At 31.8% G+C, this 27,203-nt stretch overlaps 1 protein-coding gene across 2 annotated transcripts in view; it reads left to right on the forward strand.

Moving 5' to 3' along the window:
* The first annotated feature begins 800 nt into the window (after positions 1-800).
* The window catches only part of Mmp2 (Matrix metalloproteinase 2), a 169,234-nt gene continuing 142,831 nt past the window's right edge, over positions 801-27,203 (forward strand). The window contains exons 1-2 of one of the 2 annotated variants that reach the window (XM_072890965.1): positions 801-1,410; positions 14,734-15,881. In XM_072890965.1, the coding sequence (XP_072747066.1) occupies positions 15,792-15,881 (90 nt within the window). In that variant the 5' untranslated portion in view covers positions 801-1,410; positions 14,734-15,791. Of the gene's footprint in view, positions 1,411-8,409; positions 8,593-14,733; positions 15,882-27,203 lie in introns of those variants that run through there. The other variant, XM_072890964.1, reaches the window with a different exon arrangement.

The following is a 27,203-nucleotide window of genomic DNA, read 5'->3' on the forward strand; positions in this document are numbered from 1 at the left end:
CGCGCGTTATCCCTAGCTGGTTGACAAATGAAAGATCTACTTTATCGACGATTTCTCTTTTGAATTCTCAGTGAACGTCCGACGGCCAACCTACGAGTATCTCAACGATTTTAATGCCGTTTAATGTAAGTAATCTTTTGATTAATATTTGCTTAAATGTTCTGTGTGCTATATTACAAACTTGATGCACTAGATATTTTCATTGTATTATAATGTTGTATTCGTTTCACTAGCGTTTGTAAGATCTAAAAATCAATATTTCTAAAATCACAAGTTTTTTACATATCATAAAATCATGATGGCGTCGTTATGATTGCTATAACGAGAATAATTTCGGAGACGTGTGCATTAATAATAAATATGTGATAAATAATATTATAACTAAAAAAGTTACATTATAATCATTAGAGAATCTTGTTATTTTTTTCAAATAAAATAATATATTTCTAAGCAAACTCTTTAATTTTGCATGTCCATTTATATTATTTACATATTAAAAAAACAATAAAAGAAGCTCCCTCTTTTAATAATTATTTACTTATTATGTTCTTGGTACATTTCTCATACTTTAGCCACTCCTATTATTAAATATTCTTTTTGTTTACAGAATTCCGGAGTGAGCCGGGTCGCGCGTCGCTCGCGCTAAAGCGACCATAGATCACGTAATAGGTAGTAATACGCGAGTCGCCGTCGGCGCGGTGATCGCGGCAACTCTACGCGCATGCGTCCTGCGCGCGAGTCTACAGCTGGCGCGCTGCGCCGCATTTGGATCTGCAGCCGCGTCCGCGGATCGGCGCGCAAAGTTGCTCCTTTTTGGCGTCGCGTTCGTCGCGCGAGTTTTCGTCACGATTCTTCGTCGCGCGCGATACGTGCGATCGTGGATCGTTGTACGATTTCGCGAGTGTCGAAAGTAAGCGTCGGACGATCGATCATGTTTGATCATCGCGATCGCGAAGTGTCCGTGTCCGATGGCGGGACAAAAGTTTCTCATCGCCCGATCATCTGTCGCCGAACGATCTCCTCACGTTTGTTTCGCGAAATATATTGCGTCTCGTAAGCGCGCATATTTATGTACGAGTCGTCTTGTCAAATTATGCCTAACAACGGTGTCGATGAACCATTGTCGTTAGGAATGACTGCGGGGGACAGAGACCGCCATGTTGGTTCCGCGTCGCGATGAAATTCAGATCGCGAGGGAAATAATCATCGCCGTGATTCCCGCGTTTTCGACGATAAATTGCGTATTACAGCGGAAAGTGTCGTATGAAAAGTGTTCTCGCGTTTCGTAGAATTTTTTCTCGTGGTGATCGGATAATATAATCAACTGAGTTGCCCGATAAAAAGGACATGTTTGTATCGAGATTCTTGGATGGGACGATCGATGGTCTTTCGACAGCAGTGCAGCGACCGGTGAGTAAATTTATCGAAGAGAGATGGGAGATTTTTTTTTCTTTCATTATATAAGTATATAATTTAGAGAGAATGTTACATCTTAAAAAAAATATTATTGGAAATTATTTATTTGTAGTTATGTATTTATTTTTATAGTTATTTTACAAATATTGACGAATAATTTTAATATTAGGTAACTAAAAAGTTTGTGTGTTTTTAATTAATTTATGGGAATGTTTTCTTAAAAAAAAAAAAAAGAAAATATTGAAAAATTAATCATTCTGAGTTACATTGAAAGATGGATTTTCCGCGATTTTATGATTGATCATTGAAAATAAAGTTATATCCCCTTTAACTTTTAAGATTTTACTTAAGTCGGGTCTCAGCTTAAACAAAGCTTATTTGAAATGAAGCAAAGAACAAATAAAATTATTTAATGAAGTATTTTATTAAAAATAACAAGAAAAAAAAAATAATTTTCAATAAAATTTCTTTAGAAGTGAAATCGAATTTTTGCTTAGAGATATAATTTTTCTATATAATACATATGTATATCTTACCTAAACTACAAAAGTAAAATTATTAAAAATTTATATTTTATACTTTATATAGTGTTTTGTATAATGGTTAACAAGATATTTAATATTTAAAAAATGGACAAATTAAATTTTATTCAATAGTTACAATTTGATTCATACATTAGAAAAAAGGATCATGCGCAATTTTTTTAAAGAAAAATTAAATTTTAAATTGATTAAAATAAATCTCATATTTACATTGCTTACGCACATGAATTATAAAACATGGATATTTTCATTTGAAAATATTTTTAATATTTAAATTAATATACATATTTAGATTTAGCGAAATTGCCATTGATGCAAAATGTTTGCTAAATTAAATAATCTATTTTTCTCTTTCGTTCCATAAACCAAAATTTATAACTAGAATCCATCGTTTACGACGTTTACGACCTCGTAATTTTCGATTTATCGCTAAATTACCTTTTTCACGAGCGGCGTTATATTTTCCGGGAAACAGATTGCATTTCGATAATTTCGTTCATTAAATCAAATTGATGTCTTCATATACAGAGCATATAACATATATTGACGTATATATTCGTAATTAAAGATAGCATTATCTGCTGTAGAATATTAATGTTGGACAAATATTATATTTCACGTTTGTGCATACGAATTAAATAATTGTATCAATCTCATTGTAAAGCTATCAGGATAAAATTATCATTTATGATTTCTTTCACAATCTGTCAAACACAAAATATCATTTAATTATCCATTTATTTATTTGATTTTATTATGATATTTGCAAATAGATAATTCGAATTTAAATAATCACGAACAATATGTGATTGTTGCTTTAAAGAAACAATTTCGGAAGCGCTATTATTGATTTATTGTCATTACACAATATTTAATACATTAAGTGTAATTAAAATTAATAATATATAATTTTAATTTGTTTTCTGATTCTATTTTATCATTGAAAAAGATAGATAAATAGATTAAGTTTTAATATATTAATAATAATTATAAAATAATCATTTATTAATTATTATTAGTTATTGTAATTAAATATTATATTATAAAGAAAGCAAAAAATGAAATTATCTGACAATATTTTTTTAATCCTTCTCTTAGCTATCCATTTAAAATGTATAACTCAAATAACTCGAGTAGCTTGAAATTTACATCCGCTAAATTTTCCCTCACCATTGAAATTCGTCCGGGTTCGGCTACATTTAATTGGCAAAAAGGCGATTGACCCTTGACAGAAAAGTTCACCACCCTTCAGAACAATCAGTGACTTCCGGTGTGTCGCGCCTGCCTACTTGTGAATCACTTTGATATTTCTGTATGTATCAATGTTTTTATCCGTCCGCTTTATTTAATACAATCATAAGGCGATGCTTTTTTTTTACCGCTCTATTCGTCATTGTTCGCGAAGGCGGTTGCTGTTCGCCTGACCTATTCATTATCTCCTCCTCTTTTCCTTTTATCGCCGAACGGCATTTTAACGCTCTGTCGTTTGACATTTTACGGTTTAGCTATCTCACCACCGTACGGAATTATAATTTGCAAATGGAGAAACATTCATTACATTATACATGAATTACAAATGCGTAATGTAATTGTATACACCTTCAAAATTTAAAACTGCAGCTGATTTATTAATCGCTTCTCTTATATGTTAATATTTAAAAAATCATTAATTCTAAATAATTAAAAATTTTTATGTACTTAATTTGTAACATAAAATCTAGGATTAAAATTAGAAAATTTATATTATAATTTTTTTTTTTTAATTAAAGATTTTATATATATTTTACTTTTTTCTGCATATATAAATTAATCTAAAATAGATATCTAATAAATAATAAAAAAATGTAAGGTATAGCAAAACACTAGATTAATAAATTTCAAGAAAAGCACAAACGTTATGGGAAATTAATCTTGCAAGAGGCGCTTTTTGATTCCCCTTTACCATTGAAAAATAGATAGATAAATGGGTTAAATTTAGGTTTTACTATTTCGCGAGAGTCAGTGTCGATTGTCGCGGCACCCTACTGGAGGGAAGCAGGAGGGCATAGTCACTTCCGGCGCAGCACCCACACGTCTTGGGCAGGATGAATCCGTCGCGGGACTTATCTCGCAATGTGTACTTTTATCTCGCGGGAAGCGGCTGGTCGTTGGCCCATACGGTGCCCGTTGATTTAACCGTCCCATTCATCGCATGCCGTTGTACATACGTTGCTGATGATGAGTTTTAAAAACGTTTCGGGTTCAATGCGTTTTGTATACATAATTAGTTGGTCGATATCATCGGGCGCTTATCAGCTGACCTTAACTTTGCGTAACTCGCTTTTCGAATGGTCTATTCCGATTCCGTTCCTCAAGATCATTTTTCCAACTCCAAGCTACAAGTCTTGTGAATTGTCTCATCCGCACCTTTATTGAAAAAATTAACGTGTCATTTGTTATTGTCAGATTCAAATATATATATCATAATTATTTTAATTTTGTTAATTAATTATTATAGTTTTCACGATTAATTTAATTTATGAAATTTAGTTGCAATTTAATTCATTAATTACATGACATGATTGCATTGGTAAATGTATTTGAAATTTGATAGCAATATTTAATAAAAATATAAATTGTATAACGTATATATAGCGGAGGAATATTCTACGATAAAATATACATGTAATAACTTTGTTACTATTGAACAAAATCAGATCATAATTATTCGTTAGTAATTATAATACGGATTGAATTATAACATGTAATACTTGTGATATATCATTTCCATTGTCACTCTATATATCAGCATTCTATTAACGCAAGAATTTAAAAAGAAAATGTAAGACACATCTCTTGTTATTCATATTTTTATTCGTTCAAGATATATACAATATATCTCGAGTAAATAAAAATATGAATGATGACAAAAGATATGTTTGGAATTTTCTTTTTAAATTCTTGCGTTAGAAAGAAAGCTTTTAGACGAAATAAAAAATAGAAGAAAATCTGAAAGACAATTTTTTTAATATTTTAAATAATTATACACACACATATATACAATATTTCCCGTCAATTATAGTTTTCACAATATAAAAGACGCAGATTACTTCTATTGATTACATGCTTTAATTAATATGCCGTGTAAAGTCAATAATTTGGTCGTGTAGTTACCCAACTATCGAGAAGGGAAAAGGGAAGAGGGTAGGATTAAGATGTCCTGTGAGTATCGTTAATGGGGATCAGGTGCGTTCAGTGCTCGTCCGTCATTGAATTCGTGCAACCCACGAATCCCCTGAAAGATCTACACACATGTACACACATACACGCGCGCGCGCGCGCGCGCACATACATATAGGTTACATGCATACGTATGACAGGATTACGGAAAATGTCACGACGTACGGTATTAAATTCAACCTCGTTCTCTGCGTATACACGTGCTGTGTGCGCTCTCGTGCATTTCCATTTATTTACATCGCAATTACTTTTGTCGCACTCAACCGCTATAACCGTGTGTGGATTTTTACTGTTGGCTTTCTTCGAACGAGGTGTCTTGCATGCTTTAATGTCTTTCGAGTTATTCATTCTTTTTTATATTGCCTGAACTATTTCCTCATGAAATATGATGTAAAATATAATATTTTTTTTTTGCTATAAAAACTGCCTGTTAAAACTTGAAATTAGGTCAAGCTAAATTATAATAAAAAATATAAATGCATGATAATATAATGTAAGGAATGCAAATTTAAAGATTATAGAACAGAAGAATTAAAGAAATGAGTATAGATAGTAATGCAAAAAAAAAAATAAAAATAATCTATGAAAGGAGAAATTTGATTATCGATAACTTTCACGTTAATTTTAATACATATAATCACTTTAGTTTTTTTTATGCTTTTTACGATTCAAAATAAGATAGACATATATTCAAGCTATTGTAAAAGAAAGAATACAAATAGAAAATTTAGAAAGATACAAACTATATTTGAAAGCATAAACTCAATAATGGAACGAAAAGATAAACTGAATAGAAAGAGAGAGCTGTGCCTTCAGTTGCATCTGCATTTTTATTTACATCAGACTTATCTTTTTTTCACCCCGACTTTTATGAATTTTCTGGACGACGTCACGCTGTGAGGCCCTTTGTTCAGTCTCATCATGCAACACGACGAATAATCAGCCGGTCCCACAAGGAGGACATGTAATTCTCTATTTGCATTTTCACGATTGTCCGTTTTAGTAGAATCGATTCTCGCGTGTTACGGGAGAGAACATCGTTTATCTTGTCAATTTAATAAATCGCTCTTACCATTTTCGTGTGCACCGTGTGATTCCGGACGGTACGTGTACGTGTATGTCACCCGCATACCCGGTTCGCCAACGCGCGAGGACGGGGGCCCTCTGTTTGCTTGTGAGTAGGTGTGCGAAAGACAGGGAAGACGGGGGACATCAGTGTGCCCGGGATTTTTTACGATCTTTTTATAATCTTTTAAAATCTATATAATATTACATATGACATATTTTAAAGTAAAAATAAAACTTACAACATTTACATTGATATGCAATAATAATAATGATAATAACTGTTAATAGTCTGTTTTTTTTTTTTTTTTAAGAAACATTTGTGAAAATTTACTATTTTTAATATTTTAAAAATGAATTATTATTTTTTATGAATTATTAATTATTATATATTATTTATTATTGAAGTTGCAATGTAATTTAAAAATAAAAATACAGGATAGAAAGTGAGAAAAAAATATTAGTGTATTAATGTATTTAAAAAGAAAAGAGAGAGAGAGAGAAAGCGAAAAAAACATTAATTAAATAAGACTAAGAGAAGAGTAGAATCTTTGACAGCGTGATCAGTATGAATCATAATTCTGATTGTGAGAGATATCGGCCAAAATTACTTTTGCAATTACTAGAATACGAAGACCTCGAACTTTTATATCAAATGTTTTCTTTTGTGGGCGCTCAATGAAAAAAGACACGTCGCGAGAAAACAAAAAGACGGAAATTCTTGAATGAACGCCAAGAGAAATACATGTATGTGAGAGTTTTATTCGTACATGTTTTTCTTTGATTTTGATTAATTTCAATAGTATTAGCCCTTAACCTAGATTTCGTATTCGTGAAAGTTACAATTTAATTGTTTTTAAAAGCTGTGTGGACTCGCTGAAAATCTATTCAGTTTTTGCAGCTCAATTAGTCTCTTTTCTGCATAATTCTGATAATTATACATGATGTCCTAGATTCGATGTTTGCTTTTCATTCAGTTATAAATTCTTCGATAAATTTAGCGTTTCTTTTTCTGACTCCTTGATTTCCGATTTTCTGGATAATATCAAAGTTTTCAGACGCTTTTGAATTTCTATTGTATAATAAAGTATGTTATACATGTAATTTTTCAATCTTTGTGACTTTAAATTGTTCATTATCAATATCTTTACATTGGAACAAAACCATTTTTCTCAGCTTAACTGAACTTGTTAGATTAAAAGGCAAGATGAGTCTGGGACATCATGCATACAAATTAGCTGCATAACTTTAGTTTCTTGAGATCTGACATACTTTTTTCTTGAGAGCGCTAGATAGAAATATCGTTCTTAAAATTTAATGTTTTCATCATCTTTACTAAATATCGCTTTTATTGTTGCTGTAAAATTTTTAAATTAAAATTATCATAATTTAGCTTAAAAATTTTCATGACAAATCTAAATGATTAATTCAACAAGTAATTAATACATTATAATAAACTTGAAAAATAAAGTTTAACAAATGTATGTAAATAAAATTTTATAGTTTTTTGTTTATTTATTACGCAATAATAAATATGATATTATGTAATAATACACATTTAATAATAACACAGTATATATAACACAGTACATATAAATATAAATTGATAATAACAATGTCAGAATGCATAAAAGTAAATAACGATTTTATTATTATATGTAACGAATATATTCGAGATCTATTATAAAATAAATGAAACGAACAATTATTTAAAATTGTTTGAAAATTGTTATCAAGCTTCTTTAATAATGTTTATTTTAACTTTTATATATTTCAAATATGTTGCCACGTTAAAAAGATTATTGACATAAATATAAAATAAATCATCCAATCTTACGGAAGAAAGAGCAATACATTTCGCGTAAAATGAGTTTATTACTCTCAACGATCGGAAATCGAAACTCATATTTATATGTTTGGTCCAGCAACTTCTATAGAGCAATATACAGATAAAGAGAAAAGAGGAACAGAATTTTAAATTCGTCTTCTTCGGAAGAAGGACTCTTTTTTTTTTTCTTCTTTCTCTTTTTCATTTTCTTTTCTCTCTTTCGCTTTCTCGTTTAGTTCGGCCGGTAGCGGAACGAAGATACATTCTCAGAGTGGGAGGGCAGTGGGGGGAGGGACCACAGAGTGGGCCCTCGAAGGAGTCGGGCGTCGGGCGTCAGTCGCGCGGCACGCGGCGCACTGTTCGCACGTGGGTGTTGCTCTCTTTCTCTCTCTCGTCGAAAAGGGTGCGCAAGTATGTATTCGCGACCCTCCTGGGATTAACGCGACTGACCTCGCCGCCGAGAACAGGAAATGACGTCGTCGTCGCGGAGATGATAGCGCGAATCGCACCGTTTGCAGCATTGTACGTTCGAGCTTTGTCTCCGAAAAGGTTTCCCCGATGCAATTGCAACGTTGTCGCACCGTTGTCGAATGTGTGCAGAGTGTGCAGAACGATCGTTTCAATACTGACACGTAGAGATCAGTATGACGATTAAATTCAGCAACGAGTCTGATTTTTTAAGACAGTGCATATTTTGATCGTTACTTAAAAAAAAAAATTTTTTTTTAATATAGTGTAAATTAAGTTAAGTTATTTTCGGGGTTTTTTAACGTGTTTATATATGATCGTAAGATCAAAATTACAAGAATACAACACTATATAATATTCATATTTAATATAGTACTCTAATATATTTTTAAGACATTGATAAAAATAAATTATTGGTTTTTATAAGTAAAACCTTTCGTTAAAAAAAGGATAATCCTTAATGAACGTTGCCTTTGCATCGGGATCATGAATGACGATTATGAGAAATAAATAATTCATGTGCTTGTGTACATGTGCATGTGCATATGAGTGTGCATATGTGTGGCTATGTAAACGTACGGCAGAGAGGAAAAGGGCGGAAATGAGGAGCGAAACGTGCTGAATTTTTTGTGCGTTACGTCGATGCGTGTGTGTGTGTGTGTGAATGGGAGCGTATATGACATTCAAATTTCAGATCGATTTTTTTCCGGAATGGACGAATGGACATGTTGCATATCCTGTCATGTCATGTTTTCAAATTGCTAAACAAAAATCAAGTTTAACTTTCACAAAGCGAAAATAGTTTATTGATAAAAAGAGTTTATTAATTCTCAAAAAAATTTGATAACGTAATTTTTTCGAACGCGAAACAGAATTTTGTTTAGAAGCTCCGCGAATACAGTAAATGGAAATTTGTTTCATAGATTGAAAATAATGTGAAAAAAAATGGAAAAAGGTATGTAGGTAAATTTATTTTTGTAAATTTATATATTTTTTTATGATAAAATTATGCTGATGTTAGAGAGATAATGAGAGATACACATGTACATGTGTGTGTAAAAAAATTGATATTTATTGTAAATTAAAAAGTGTAAACTTGATGAATTAAATTTTAAACTCAAACAAACTGTAAAATTTTGTTTAGTAATTAGTTTTAAATCTGTACAATTATCTTCGCTTTAATAGAATTTCGATTTTAAACGTTATTTCAAAGATATAGCGTGACTAATTAAAAATTTGCACGGAATAATTGGGAATTTTATTACCGAATTATTACTTGGTGAAATCGGTTTTATCGAACCAAGCAATAAATAACTTTTAATCGCTAAATCGCGAATTTAAACTATAAATAATCGTATAATTAATTTTAATGTGTAATGCAATGCGAGAAATTGATTGAGACACTTATCTTAAGCACGATTTAAATAAAAAATTTTTTACTCACAATCAGTAAAGTTATGTTGTAATATCTTCGTTATGGCGCCTAAGAACGAATTATCGGTGTAGATCGATTTAGACGCGATTAGCATACCGGGTGAATTATTTACATTAGCGTGCTCTGTGGAAAATCCTCTGAGTGCTGACCAAGTTGATTCATGCTGACAAGTGCGCGCAATATATTTCAGTCTAGATTCAAGAATCGAATGCATTTTTAATGCAGGCAAATAGAGACGCTGCCGATTTAAATAATGATACTGTATTGCAGCTTTTCAGACCATTTCCCTATAGAGCGAGGAGATGCACGTTTGATTTCTTTTTTGATTTCTCTATGAAAAAAATATATTTATGTACATAAAATATAAGAAAATAAAATATAAAATATAAATAAAATTACATTATTATAGATAAACATTATTCAGAGTTTAAATAAGTTAAACAAGTTTTAAATATGAAAAAGATATATATTGTAAAATTAAATTACAGTTTATTTTTTGCTATTAATTTTATTTATAAATATATATTACAAAATAAAGAAAATTAACTCGCTAAGCATTATTTCGCAGTTTTTCGAAAGCAGATTATGTAATACAATTTGTCTAGAGTCTGTTTTTTACGTTTATCAAATTATTTTTTAGAGATTGTTCTAAAATATATCTATAAACATCATAAACTAAATGAGAGTAGAGGATGAAAGTAGAATAGAAGGGCTTTCACTATTCAGAAAATACTTGCGCGAGATGGGCAGTGATGACTTTATGGATATCTTTTTTTCTTCCGTATCCTCTTCCCTTCACGTTTTTCAATTTTTTTCCGGAAATACAAGAGACTCTAAAATATACAATCCTGAAAGCATATATAGATTTTCTGGACGTATAAGCGAGATACGAGAGTAAATTACAAAAAAAAGAAAGTGCGTCGATTGAATTTGGAAAATAAATCTCTTTGAAAAATAAATTTCTTCGATTACGAAATTATATTTTTCGTTCCGTTGCATTTTGATATTATTTCGTTTAGCAATTTTTAAGTGCTTGCTATAAGAAAATTAATATAATTACAAAAAATAAAAAAAAGTAATTTAGTATTGTTTAAGTAACGGCTAAATGATTTGAAGCTTGATAGGAAATTATAATAATTTTTAAATAATTCCTTGTTTATTTATTTTATGCATGTGTAACACTTTACACTACATTTCGCCCTGTAACTATGCAGTTTTTTTATCACGTTTTTACTCTTGTGTTGCGGTTGCGGTAGTTAAATAGTTGACCATTATCTTTTACACAAAAACGATACAGAGAGCTATTTCATGTTAAATATTGTCGTTTCCTTTGGAATTATTCTCTTACAATGAATTGTTTTTTTCCTTAATTTATATCTCACTAATTACATCTTGAATATAGTTTCATTCTTCATTATTTTGTTTGCTATTTTGTACAAGTAACCAAGTTTTGATAAAATGTGATTGAATTGAATAGATTTATATAATTGTTATTTTAATTGTTATTTTAATTTAAATTATTAAAGAGAAATTAGAGAAGAGTTATCTATTTGAATTAATTATATATATTTTATTACTATTTAATTTTACATATTAAATTTTTATTTTACATTGGCAATATTTTTTAATGTAATTTTTTCTTGCCAAAAAATTTAAAAAAATATAATTCTTCTTTATGTGTAAAGTCGAAGCTTTTGCAAGATCGTCTCGTGATGATGTTTGTGGGATTTTGTGTGGCATCATAATAGAAAGTGCGAATATAGATTTAAAGGCGATTGAAAGGCCACTCAAACAAAAGTATTGCTATCTCTTTAGGGTCTTCGACCGATTCTTTCTCCTTGAATCCGTGCGGCCTTTTATCTGTTGTGTTTACTGCGGAAAGAAAGAAAGAAAGAAAGACTCATATGTCAATGCCCTGATAGAGAGATTGCGCACTCCACTCGATTGTTTCACCTGCACTTTTTTCATTTAACGTCTTAGGAAAATTTATTCAATTAAAATTATTGTATATATCAGTTTCGTAATTAAAGAGGAATATTACATTTTTATATAAGCTAATCTTTCAATTTCTTGCTTTTTTTATCTACAAAGTTTTGGCCAAATTTAAGTAAATTTTCTAACGGAAAGAATAGAAATTTTCGAATTTTGTGTTTGTACTATTTTTAAGATAGAGAAAAGAGATAGAGAAAACTCGGAAGACATATCGCTAGTCCGTGAAAAATATTTATTTTACAGAGATTCTTCATAAACCTCTGTGATCGAGATTATATCTAAAAATGAATTCAGCTAGAATTCGTTTGTTTTGTCGAGAAATCGATTCACGAGGACGGGAAAAATTGTTGTTAAGGACACGAGATGAAAACGCCGAGATGTCGCAGGCGGATAGGCAACCATGCGGCAAAGAATGCCAGTGATTATCGAGACACGAGACGACGAAACGAGGTCAGCCTGTTCGCGTTGGCACGTTCCCGGCGATAACGATCCTCTCGTTCTTTCGGTCCCGCATGCTGATCTCCTTCCGGTTTCCGGTCGTGCCAGCCCGATCGGCTTCCTATTATCTCATGTCCCCATTCCCGTTATTTTTCCAACCATCGGATGATGACGATCGTTCCGCTTTGATTCCAATCTTTTTTGCTCAATCGGTCAATTGGCGATGGCCTTCTCGTTTTCACGTTGTTTTGTAAAATTGTGAACCTTCGCGATTTAATACGTTAACGACCTATTTATTACATGATTTATTATACGAATAAAAAACATAGGTATTCCACAGTCTAATAATCGAAATAGTTATATTATTTCATTAAAATATATTTAACAATATTTTACATTTTATCTAATACATTTATTACTAATCTGTTTAATAATTTAATATAAAAATATTCTCTCTCTGTCTCTCTCTCTCTCTCTCTCTCTCTCTCTCTCTCTCTCTCTCTTTATATATATATATATATCAATATATGTGGAAAAATGTACATGTAAAATATTATGTATGTAATACTAAATTTTTATAGAAATATTTAAAATTTTTTAGAAAGACATTTTATTGTGTAATTTTATAATTTTTATTTAAGCTTAATATGTGTACAATATTTAATGTAATAATAATGATAATATATGCAATTTTGATTATATATATATATATATTAATTAAAAAATTTTAAATATTTCTATAAAAATTTAGTATTACATACATAATATTTTACATGTACATTTTTCCACATATATTGATTTTATTAAATTTAAAATTAAAAAATAAGTGACTTAATTAAGTTTACTGAAATTTTTATCTCCGCTTTAAAACGCTAAATTCTTATTTCTGTTTTAAACCTTAAATGCTATAGTAAGACAAAAGAGACCGAATGAAATTCTCATCAAACGCGTGCGCGACTTTATCCGGCGTGAGACAAGATTTAATTATGTTTTCTTGAATTCTATTATCTACTTTCAACTGTCTGTTTAATATTCTCCTGAGAACTTGTTCAGTTTGAAATTTGAATACGATTACAAGGTTTCGAAGTTCTATGTCAATTTCGAAAACACGTGCGCACGATGTTACCTCAATAATAGAATAGGAGCAACACTTTCTTTTTCTCTTTCTTCTCTTCTTTTATTGATACATATTACGTACTATGTGCATATTGCGTTACTTTTTCTGAATAATATCATAGATTCAAAATTATTCGATAGATTTAATGTGATTGATTGAATTTTAATAAACTCCATTTTTTTTGCATAATTTTCTGACTTTTAATATTAATTGTCTTAATAACTATCGTCAATATAAAAAATCAATATACGTATTAAATATTAATATATTAAGAGACATTTGATGTATCGCATTTATATTTCTTTCATCTCGTTCACTAAATAATAATATCATAATATCGTAAATAAATAAATAGTTTAAAACAAAATAGTTTAGACAAAAATGTTCTGTCTTATTTATAATTTAAATAAGTTTTGGAATACGTGTTGGTTTGTACTTCACGTATCGATTACTTTTCGTATCATGTGTACTCGATATACAGTGAGTCATAAAAATTCATGACATTCTTTTTCGAGCGATTCTTTCTCGGCCCCGGTTGAAATTCAACTTAATTTCCTCTCCTCCGTTCTGCTGCCTCCCATTTTTCTCAAAGGTGACGAGAAATCGGGGCTCTTCGGAGCCATTAAGCCCGGCAGTCGTTTATCGTGTCGAATACAAAAGAGCACTGTTTCGCGCGAGTCGTCAAATGGTTCTTCTGAAACCGTACTTGGAACTAAAGGGCCCGATGAAGTTTGCATACTTTTTGTCCCCTCCACTCAGACAGTTTCTGTCGGGAATAAATTTTGATTTGTGGTCTTCCGACTGTGATATTAAACAAATATTTTTTTTCTTTCCGTTTTTTCTCTTTTTATCTCTGTAATCCTGCAATAATAAATTTAAGTATTTGACGTTTTGCGTATTTTATGATTCCACAACCGGCTTATTTTTTAATTAAACTAGTTTTTAATTACAAATGTAATTAAATTTTAAGTATAATTACCAAGTATGGTTTAATGTAATAAACTGACAATGTACAGCTTTTTAAGTTTTATTGAAAAATGTCAGATCACACTTTTCTGTATAAAATTTCAAACTGGTATTAGGACATATTTTAGGCATATTCGATAAAATAATTAAAAAAATAAATCTTATATATAATATATTGATTCTTACAATAACATAATAAATTTGGATGAATTTTTTTTCTAATGAGCAAATGTGTTCCATTACACAGGTCGGCGGATGGACGTGCCAGCCGCTGGAAAACCCGAATTCGGAGGAAAGTACGAAGAAGCCGGTAATCATCGCCGTCGTCGTCATCGCCGCGGGCGGCGCAAGAGGACAACCGAGTTGACGAAAGTCGGCCGATTCACGCAAAGGAAGAGGGAAAGGAAGAAGCGCGAAGCAAAGTAAGTAAGCAACGACACGGAGCATCAGTTAATCACCGTCGTTGCGGTCGGTCGAGACGAACGAAGAAGAGGAAGAAGAAGAAGTGGAAAAAAAGGAAGCAGGAGGAGCACCCATCGGTGGGAGAAACGATCGGTGAAGGAGAAAAGTTTCAGTTTGTCTCTGAAGGCGTAGACAACGTCTGATCATGTGAATGTGTTCCCATCACCCCATAAATTCAACGAGAGTGATTGCCAATTCCCATTCATTGGCAGCGACAAATATCGATTAGAGTGACAGTTTTTTATTCGAAAATACTGAGATTTTGCATCTTTTGAGAAAATTTTGAAGAGACCGACGAGTATTTATATTTTAGATATTTTGCATTTTGCGAATAACTTGATAAGATTATCGGGATTATCAACTATTGAAGGATTATCAGCTATTGAAGGAATTATTCAGTGGGATTCCTGTTCTGGCTACCCCATGCTTTGATCGTCCTAAACGGATTCTCCGAATCACTCATTGGGGTGGAATCTTCATTCCCTACTGCCTCGTATTTCGTGGATAGAAGATCCTGAAGAGACTCGAGAGACCAACCGGTGGAATCTCGATCTGTTCTACTTGGCGTGCACTTTGATTATTCCGAAGAGATTACTCTAAATCGTCGGTTGAATCTTCATCTTCGTTACTTGAATATTCCCAAGGCACTCAAAGTATCATTATTACTCGTGGTGTGTGATCTCGTCGGTATATTAGACTTTGATAGTGCCTTCGTTTTTTAATTGTTATCGAGTTCGCGTGAACTCTCGGTCGTGAAGAACATCGGAACGATCTGTCGCGAGTGTTGTATCGGTGTTGCATCTTCTTGTTGGAGAAGCTGGACTGATTCGCTCCCTTGCGAAGATGATGCGTCACGTCCTCATCACTGCCCTTCTTGCCGTGCTCGTCAACGGAGCACCGAGATCATCGATCATTTACGCGGACGACAAAGTGGTGAGTGATATTATCTATTGATTGAATTCTAGCGAAAGCGAAAACATTTTTTGGTGACTATGTCACGATGAAATATTCAGTTTCATCATTTTTACATGAGTAATCATTAATTGATTACGAAAAGTCAGCTAAGTCATTCATTATCCAGACAAATGTTGAAGAATATTGAGAACAAATATAGTATAAATCAATTTTTTTATCGATTTGCATTTTTCACGTTTTTAATGGCAAAACGATTTCATATTATCTTTTTAAAAATTATCTTTTTATTATTAATTTATTAAAAGATAATGATTAATTTAAAATAAATAGCATAATTATATGAATTATTCTAAATTAATTTTTTTTATTAAATTATTAAATATTATTTTGCAGATTATTTATTATTATTATAATTTTATTCTAATAAATTATTATAACTTATTTTTTCTGTCATATTTTTAAAATTTATTAACTTTTATAATTTTTTAATTTAATGGACGTATAATTCTCATATTTACTTTGCTGTTGAAGATTTTTTATTCGTTAATATAATTAAATATTTTGCTATATTAAAATAAAATTTTATTCTATACTGTTGGACATTTCATAATCGCGGACATTTATTGTTAGTTACATTGTCCCAAGATCAATTATAGTTGTGTCGTACACATGGCGATTATCATGGACTCGTCCTGGAATAATTTAAACGGAACTCGTGCGAGTAATTAATCGATTACTACTCACGAAAAGGTGAATTATATTTTATTAAACAGGTATATTAATTCCATTAATCATCATTATAAATTCATATCTGAAAAAGTCATATTTATATATATATATATATATATTTATTTATAGTACGATATTATATACATTAGCAGAAATTTATTGGGTTATAGTTTATTTTATAAAACAATATACATTTCAATTCTGTAGAATAATATTTTATAGAGTAATATATTGCGAGTATATATTACACTCTAATTAAAATAGTGTTTGTACTTTTCCATGAATTTAATTATTCTATTATATTTTATCTAACATCTTAAATATAGTCGGAAAGAATATATTACATATTTTTATTTTTACTATACATATTTTCGCAAATTTTTAGAAATTGATTTAGTCAAGAGGTTTAACTGTTTTATTTTACTTGGCTTTCGTCTGGGTTGTAATCGATTATTTTGCACATATGCATTATACATTTGCACTAGGTTACATTTCGCGACCATGATGCAGGATTAGCTTTTCCTGCAGAATGTCATTCGGGGAGCAATTTAGCCCGTGTTTCGACGGCGAAGAATAATGGAGCCGCGGATATTGGAATCCACGGGGATTCAGCGTTGTAACGGCGAGTTTCGGAAGCGAGTTTCGACAATATTGCGCGGGTCAAATTTGGTGCGCCGAAATCGCGCTCTGGACAGGATATTAGAGATATTCAATCGCGCGATATCGAATAGACAAGCGATTTTAGAGAATTACAGTATCGGAATAGTAAACAGGAATGTTGACATCAAGTTTATTTAGTATCGGAATAAATCAGATACATATTATTTACAAATATTGTTTGCATATATATTAAAATATATATTAAAATAATTTGTTTTATTATTATTATTTTATTTAATATGCATCATATGCTTATCGTAATATAAATTTTTCCATGAAATTGCAATTTTTTTTTTTTTTTAAGATTTTATATAATTATTTTGTATTTTATTCAGTATTAAATATTTTGGCTATTAAGATTGATTTCCCTCTCTTTTAATTAAAATTTTTATTAAAATAAAATCCATTTATGTGTGTGAGAGAAAAAAGAGAGGGGATGAGAGAGAGAGAGAGAGAGAGAGCGAGCAATATTTTAAAGCCAAATAAACATCCAGTTTTATATGATAGAATAACAATTTAAATTTGTAGATATTTATGAAAAATAAATATTGTAAAAAAACAAAATATTTAAATTACACCTTTTAGCATTAAATGTAATTCTAATATCGTATATCATAATATAACTCAAATATAACTCTAATAACAAACACATATATAAAAAGTTTATAAATATGTTAAATGATAGTATTTTATATAACTTATAACTTTTTAATTAATGAAAAGATTTGCCTCTTTGAAATTAAAGATATCGATAAATATCGATAATTATCTGGACGAGGTGCACCTCTCTCCTTTTCTCTTTCTTCTTTATTTCAGGGTAGATTATTCTGAGTGTTTTTAGTCTTTAGCAGAAGAAAACGGTCACATCCCCTTTAACCTCGGTTATCTGCGGGCATCGATCATATTAATTCGTAAAGCTACACGCATGCAGACGGTGTTTCGTAGTGTGTTCGTATTCATAAGGCACTTAATATCAAGCAGAAGCTCGTAAAGCCGACTGCAGCGTTATACTGCTTGTATGTGTGTGGGATACCCCCACGATAGCGTCTGGGACTCTCTGTGGGCTTTGCGGTTCTACCAGGGACAGTTCTATAGTTTTCGTTGCACTGTAACGTTCCATTACCTTAATATATTGCGAGAATTCCGTTGAAACGACTTACAAACGTATCTACGTGTGAATAAAACTTTGATTATTTGCGATATAAAATTAAATAAGAATTGTATGAGCGAACGTGTATATTTCCTATTTATTTACATTTAAATGTAATTGTGGGCATAATTTTTTAATTTTCCACATAGAATTCTCATATATGTATATATGAGATAATCTGACATATGATTTTATAATAATTTATAGAAAATTAAAAAATTATTTGCTCTTTCTGTCTCTCTCTCTCTCTCTCTCTCTCTCTTTCTCTCTCTCTCTCTCTCTATCTCTCTCTCTAACATAAGAAAATTGCTAGATAATAACCGCTAGAGTAATAACTGCTTTCGAATAAGATCAGGTCATAAAGATGGAACAAAGATAACTTTGTACGTTAATTGTTCTTTAATGACTTTGCTCAATACAAGATGGTTTTTTAATCGAATATAATTATATTTCGAAGCGAGGAGGAAGGGAGATACATTACCAATGCAGAAGTAAAATTTTCCGTTGCAAAAGTTGGTCGCTTGGGAATTAATGGAAGGTACGCTGCGTTCCACAGCATTAACTTTTTCCGTGTGGTTTCATGCACAGCTTTATTGTACTAATGACTGCCAGGAGAGAACGGGCTTAGTGCTCACTACGTATAACAAGTATATTTCCTTTTTCTGCGACATAAAAAAATTTTTTCTCCATTTCATCTCGTGTATTTTTCGCTGCGGAATCATTAATCCGATTGACGTCTCGTCGCAGATACATAATGGCTTATATCTGCGTTTATGAAATAATTATTCATGTGACTTATTAAATTTTAATTATCAAATTGCAAATGGAACGCTTGAATTTTCAATTGCATCGAATGGCTGATAAAGAAAAATGTAATATGTCGAGAAACTTCTTTATTCAAAACGAGGAGCCAACTAGGGGAACGTAATATGTCGCGACAAGTTAATGTAAGTCGGCAAAGAGAGTCGGAATTAATTGCATTCTGTGACGCCTTACGGGCTTAATACACTGCGCATTTTTCGCAAAAAAAAGACGTATACATATAGTTATATTTTTAGCTTCTATTTTAAACTGTCTAACATAATTCACCCATGTAACTCACCCTCTCAACTTTCCCTTTTAAGTATGCTTATAATGCATTTTAATTTTAATTTAATTTTTATTTTTTACATGGGTACATAAAAAGAATTTTTATATAGAAACACACACACATCTATGTATTTTCTTAATAAACTACTCTTTTAATTATAATTGAAAATACGTTTTATCATTAGTTCTGATTACATTGCTACATACATATTCATTATATACTCACGAAAGCAGATGCATGATTTAATTCATTTTGGGAAATTAAAATATATCGTGTTAATAGTGATTGTTGTAATGAGCTTAACTGCATATTATGACAGCAATGTTGTCGAAATCATGATAATCATGTATAATCTTGCTTTCTGTTATATTGCAGTTGGAATGAAATATAACATATAATAATTTCTCTGTAGTAGTAGGGAAGGATCACATTATATTAATAATGGTTTTTGAAATTGCAAAGAAGCGCATATTTATCTTTATATTTGATCAATATAGTAATTTAATAAATTAATATTTTAATTGATTTATATGTTATTAAATTATTATAAAGAGACTTAATGTAGTATGATAATTAAAAATATAATATGAGAGAGACCCAAATATATATTCCATTTAATTAATTTGTATTTAATTTATAATTAGAATTAATTTAAATTATATAGATTATTATATAGACTTTGATACTTTTGTAACGCTTAATTAAAAATTCCTATCAAAAATCAAATATAAAGCAAAATAGTATTTATATAAAATATTTTACATGTCTCTCACAATGCAGTTTCCATAAAAGTTTCGGAACGCGAATAAGTTACGGAAAATATATTCCATTGTTGGATACGTGATCCATTTGCTTTATTTCCGGCGAACATAGCGCATAATACACGTTATACTTCGTTTCTCTTCATGTAACTAGTCAGAATATTTCACACGGTATATTCTGTCAAAATTTCTCGCAATGGCTGCCGAGCTAAAAGTTTTTGATTTTTCTCTTTTTTTTTCACTAAAGATAGGTTCTGAAAGAAATTTACATAATATTTACATGTTAATGACTTTTTTTGCGCCATTGGTCATACTGGTTTAATATGAATAGAAGGGAATGCAAAATTATATTCGCATTTTAGTTATTTCGCTGGCGATTCTCAAATTCGCTTCAATCATTTCATTTAGTGAGATAATATTGATATATCAAGGTTTTTTCTCGAATATAAAAAACATTAAATAAAATCAAAGTAAAAAATTTTTTTGGAGAATGTTATATGTTTATTACATATAAAATTTAAAAAAAGTTATTTTAAAGAAAGATTGATTAATGAAACAAATAAATTTAAGTACCACGGAAAGAGAAACAAAAGGAATTATTTAATTAATAATATGTAATAAAAAAATAGAAAAAATTAATAATATTTTAAAATTAATCTTGTAATAAAACGTATATCATATACATTTCGAAATTTCTTGTATAATGTTTTTTAATGCAATTTAATGTCAAGTTGATATCCAAGTTGATTTCTTCGATTTTTTTACATCACATCAGTTTAATGATGGTTGATGCTATGACAGTAGTTCTTGAATGCACCCCGTACAACTTATGCGCATACTAAAGCGAATTTTGCTAGCGCGTCTCAGTGTATCGATCGGCATCGCGAATCTAATTTTTGTGAAAGGTCCATTCTCGCAATACTTGGTGCAGTTACAACGTTGCGTGTCAAAAAGGAAACAGGACGCGAAGTCGAGGGAATATCCTGTCATTTTGATCCTCTCCGATCGGGAGAAGGGAACGCGTATTTCGCTACTATATACGAATAGGAAACATGGAAAAAGAGATAGAGTGTATTTCTATTCGGTTGATTCGCTCAGCAGGTCATGTTATTCCTATGTTCGCTTGCTGCATTCGTTTACATTCCTTCGGTACGGGGGCGGTAAAATGAAATGCATCCCTGCCGATACGCGCCGCAAATTCTTTCTCTCTCCGACCGAGTTTTCACTGACGATGAGTGAGTCAATACTATCGAGATGGTGTAACGAGCTTTACATTTATCTCTGGTTATTGTGAAATTCTCGCGGCGGAATTTTCGCGTTCGGGGCAAATCGCGTCAGCGAGGAATGCATCTTGTAGAGAATGACGAGAGAAACAAAAGGATTCACTTTTTGTTCTTCGAACGGTTGAGTGATTTATTTCGACAAAGTCCTAAGTCGAGCAATGAAATTGCCTTGAAATGAATATTTGAGTACCAGAGGTTTATTAAAATATCTAAACGATTTGTACTGTATTTATCTATTGCGTGTATCTTTAAGTAATCTTTAATGATCGTTAAAAAAAAATATGTTTAAGTTATAATCTACAAGTTATTTTTGATATCAAATTAAATATACTAGGGGTTGTCATTTTTTGAATTCTGAGCAATGCGACTTTCCACTTGTTCGCGCTTAGTAACCGCGTAGCGGTGGGACGGCCTTTTCGCTTTACTCGCGCGGATTTGCCGATCTTTTTTAATTAATTTCTCGAAAATCGAAAAATGGTAGAGGGCTTTTCTACTCAGTTTGACCTGCTCTACCTGTATATGAGCGGTGAGGCGGTTATTACCGGCACCTACACCCTGTATATCTTCGGAATTTCTACGCACTCTTGGCCGAGCGCATATATTAACTTCCGCTACCGTTCGTTTATTATGCGTTTTGTGGCGCGTCGCCATGTCGAGAGAATCTTTCCCCTTTACCCTCTCTTTCGCGCTACAGTCAAAATGCAGTCGGAATACAGGTGTTCTCGTTTTGTTTTCCCGATATTCTGTTGCGATAAAAGACCTCCACTCTATAAATAATCGAATGAGAAATTATTCCACAGTCGAAATTATGTTCAATTCTCTTGTTGCAATATTTCTTGCTCGATATATGTACCTATATACATCGTTGCATTAATAGGTATATATGTGATGCAATTTTTATATCTTTTTATTATAATTATATTATATTATGTATTTGAACGCATAAACATAAAAATATTTAATATTTGATCCTTTTCTCTCTCTCTCTCTCTCTCTTTCCTCCTTCTTCTATGAAATTGTAAGTTAGAAAAGATGAACTCTCTTTTGAAAATTTTTCTCAAGTTTAACTTAAAGTTTTTCTTTCAAATCCAACTCTACTCGCAGCACTTGAAAAATGCATAAACAAGAAGAGCGATATTTCGCTTTTGACAACAGATTAATGAGTTTGCCGAGCGTTTCTCGACTTCTCCACTCGCTTGCGATGCACTTCCGTTCAGAAGCATCGCAACATCAGGACGAGATGCATCCACATCCAGTTCTCTCGGAAGCTTCTCCGCGAACTTCTTTGGACCGTGTATATATATGGATGCGGATGGAAGTCGGAATTAACTGTCGAGCATAACTTGCGCGCGCGAATAATTTGCGGAAAGTTCGCGGGATGCGCACGTGATTTGCAAATTTGCTTAAGGGAACGCCATGATAGCGCGTGCTTTCGCTGATGACTACAACGGCAAACATAAATACATAAACAAGCAAACGGTGGGCAAATCACGAGTTGAGACTGCAGAGAATATTCTTGTGTGTATGTTTAATGTTTAGTGTACAGGGATTTCACATAACTTGATCGTAATTAAAAGGCAATCATTGCCTCAATCTTAAATAATCATATATAGTGTCTCTTAAAACTATTACAGTATTTATAGCTCAACTAATTTTAAAATGAATGCTTATTTCTTTAACGGAAGGAGACTACAAGATATATCACCCGCTTCCTTCGTTTTTAACCCTTATTCCGCACCGATGGATCATTTTTGTCTGTGATTTTTCTAACAACGTCAATTTCTCGAAAACAAATAATCATAAAATAATATATTTAAGTAAATTATTTTTCAAATTTATTATTTTAGTCTTTATTTAGAATGTTCAAAGAAGGTATATACATTTTTTCAGATTTTTTAAAACACTTTCGCATATTAATAAACTTATCGAAAATACGCTGACCCACCTGTAAGGGTTAATTATCATAAATTAATTTATGACAATTCAATATATTTATCATAAATTGAAATTATGCAAATTAATAATTTGTTATTGGTAATTTTATCGTTTTCATAACCTTTTTTCATACGCTTTATTAATTTTGTACAATTATAATTTTAATCGAATATGTCTATCTTAATTAAACGATAGCAAATTAAAAATCGGAAATTCAAATATTTCTCCTATACCTAAAACTTGTGATTTTGTTTTATCGTACGGTTTACGCTTCAAAACGTGTCTCGAATCAGCAGCGACTTGTCTCGGCTGACTTTACGTGCGTGCGTGCGTCGCGGGTTACTATCGCGCGTGTCTCGTTCCATTCGTGCTATATCGCTCGTCTAATACGTACCTCTGTATGTCGTGCAGACACGGGGTGGATGACTAAGAGCCGCACGCGGTCGATCCCGAAAGTCGCTTCAGCTTATCGACTACACGCGCGTGCTGCACGCGTACTTGGAGCGTTGCGGCGCCTGCGCCCCATCTCTCGCCTTGCCTCCCCACACAAAAACCGTTTCCCGTCGCGCAAGTTCGTGTTGCCATCCCTTTGTGAAAATTCACCCTCGTTCTCGAGGAATGTTCTTCGAAACATCAGTGAGAATACTAAGAAAAAAAAATATATGCAATGTTTTTCGTACAAATTTTATTATATATGAATAGAGAAAGAAGCTTGAAAAAATTATTATATATTATATTTATACGGTAATAATATGGTCGTAAGAGAAAGAGAGAGAGAGAGAGAGAGAGAGAGAGAGAGAGAGAGATGGTTTATTAATACATGGTAAATAATTACGGCAGAGATATTGAAAATGTAGACATTAAACAAAATATGTAAGATGATATTTTTTATTTAATATTCTTTCATAGTATAAATAAAGATATTATGTAAAGTTGAAATATTTAAATAATTTCATCAAAAGGTGTTGAAAATTAAAGAGAGTCAAGGCTCTTTGCAAGTTGAATTAACCAAGAATTCTATTTCAGGAATATGCGGACAAGTATTATTTACGGTATATATTTCTTCCATAGTTGTGTGTCGAAAGAAACTTCGTTTACGATCAACAAAGGGCAATAACGAGGGAATCTTAGATACCTTTGAGTCGGTTCGAAAGTTCGCTTTTGTGACGTAATGCATGTGATTCCAATTGAAGCCATTAGGTCGGAAAGGGTTGAAAGCACGTCGAATCTCGGAGAAAGCGAAAGAGCAAGAGAGAGAGAGAGAGAGGGGGGGGGGAAGGGAAAGAGCTTCCAACTTGGTTGCGCCAAACGACACGTCGCCTGTTGAAAGTCTGTTTGACAGATAGACGTGATCGCAAGCAATGTTATCCTCTTAGTCACTTTAAGCGAACATATCACAACACAAACTCGGCATTCTCGGCGAACATTTCACCCTAAACACGGCTATACCACGTTTCTAGTCTCTAGCTTATCATGCGTGGCGTATGACTTTGATATGCATCGTTAAGTTAACTCTCTAGGAATTAAATTCTCACTTCGTATTTAACTGCAAACTAATATGTAATACAAACGGTTTCTAATACGTAATATATACGGCTTCTAAATATGTAATACAAACAGTTTCTCAAGCTTATGGCTCCTATTTTAGAACATAAGCTTTGTTGATTTTAGCCCTAAAGGTGTTTGTGACTATGCTCTTGTTTGGAATATTATCTTCTTGCTTGGATTAATTTTAGTTAGCAGTTTGTTAACGCACAGAAATAAATACGCTTAAATATACGCGATATAAGCGTAGCATAGTTACGTTTGTTTTAATTTGCAGACTTTTATGTCACTCATATCAGTCATAATTAATTTTTGTTGTAATTAAAATTATAATGGTATAAAAAGATAATTATTTTTTTAAGCTGAAAGAGTAATAAAATCATATTTCTTTTCATAAAAAGATGAGAATATATTATTAATAGGCTTGTTAATTATACAGTATCGAGAAAAATTAAAATATAATTGAACTGTTAAAGTTAACGGATTATTATTGGCAATTCCGTCAGTTTAACCTTTCGAGATCGAACTAGAGCGATGGTTAAGTATACACAAGTGATTTCTGAGACGCGATATCGAGGGGTTAATCGATAACTTTATTGGAGGTCATCATTAATCATGTTAAAGACATTCTCATAGCGCAGCAGAGGGTGCACCATTCACTTTTGCTTTCAAATTATTAAAGAGCAAACCCTCTATGACATTGTATAGTTTGATGATGCTTACAGATTCACAGATTTGCAGTTTTTCGGATATTCAAAGGTCTTAAACCGATGTAACATATAATTATTTCAATAATTGCCAAAATTGTGCGAACAAAATCAATATACTTACAATAAGACTCTTGTTTCCTGAATAAATTTTTAAATATGATTAGGAAATAAATTATAATTTCGAAATTCTCTCTTTCTCTTTCTTTCTCTCTGGAAAAAAATAAAATAAAATTTTTTTCTCGAGTATTTTATATAAATTTTTCTGTGAAGTACAGTAAGTTATAATTTTGCATACCCGCTTTACATATACCGCTTTTTATATTTGTTACTTTATAGATTATTAATTTTATAGCACCAAGCAATTGCTAGTTCGTAAATTAATATTTAACTTATTATATTATTATAATAGTAATATACTTAAATATATTACATTCACTCTGTTATTATATGATCTATATAATTCTTACATAATACTTCTGTACTGTATCTTATATGTATATTACCTGTTCCTGCTTTTAAAAAAAAATCGATACTTCTGTACTGGAATAATTAAGTATTATATGTTTGAGACAATAAAGGAGGGTTATTCAAATATTTGTTCTATCTTCAAGCTTCAGAAGAAAAATACCGGTTAACGTTGATAGAAAAATATGCGTATACTTGAATATTTTTCTTTACTTATAAAATTATTAATATTTTTAAAATATATGTAGGGCTAATAATAATACGTATAATATCTGTATTTTTATACACACAAACACTCATACATTTATACCAACACGGTATATTATATTGATATATTATTCCGAAGCATAGCCTTATTGGCCCTGGTCGGTATTTGCTTTTCGTCAGTACCATCAGAAGCTCTTAAAAAAACTTATACGTACTCGCAATGATATACGACATTTCTACTTCTAAGCTCAGATATCGACTGTTCCAATTGCGTGATATTGACATATTACTACTTCGAAGCGCATTTTTTTCTGGGCTTCAAACGACGTCGGTCTCATCGCTCGAGAGCGTGTACTTTATCAAATGCCGGGGACCTTACTTCGAAACCATTAAGCCGGGCATTTATACGCGATCGAGGTCGTTAACTGCAGGAAGCGTCGGCCGGCGCTCTTACACAAGACTACGAGTGTGTGTCGCGACGTGCGTACGTGCGTGCGTGCGTGCGTGCGTGCGTGCGTACGGCGTATATCGCTGTCTCGGTCGTCGATGATATCCAATGGTGATCGAAGGGACTCGAGTTCGCGGAAAAAGGGAAAAAGTCGCGCCATCAACGCCTACGCGGGTATCGGGTTCACGCATGTCTAGACGCCAATCAAGAGAATATGTGCGTATATTCCATCGTCGATTCTTGCTTCTTAAGCGAGGGAAAAAGCGTCACGATTACAGTGATGCACAAACGATAATTTATCGCTTGTGCAGATGCAACGACGCGTTCGTTGCATCTCGGGAGATGCTGCCGGCGCCG

Source organism: Anoplolepis gracilipes, chromosome 4 (assembly GCF_047496725.1).
Source record: "Anoplolepis gracilipes chromosome 4, ASM4749672v1, whole genome shotgun sequence".
NCBI lineage: Eukaryota > Metazoa > Arthropoda > Insecta > Hymenoptera > Formicidae > Anoplolepis > Anoplolepis gracilipes.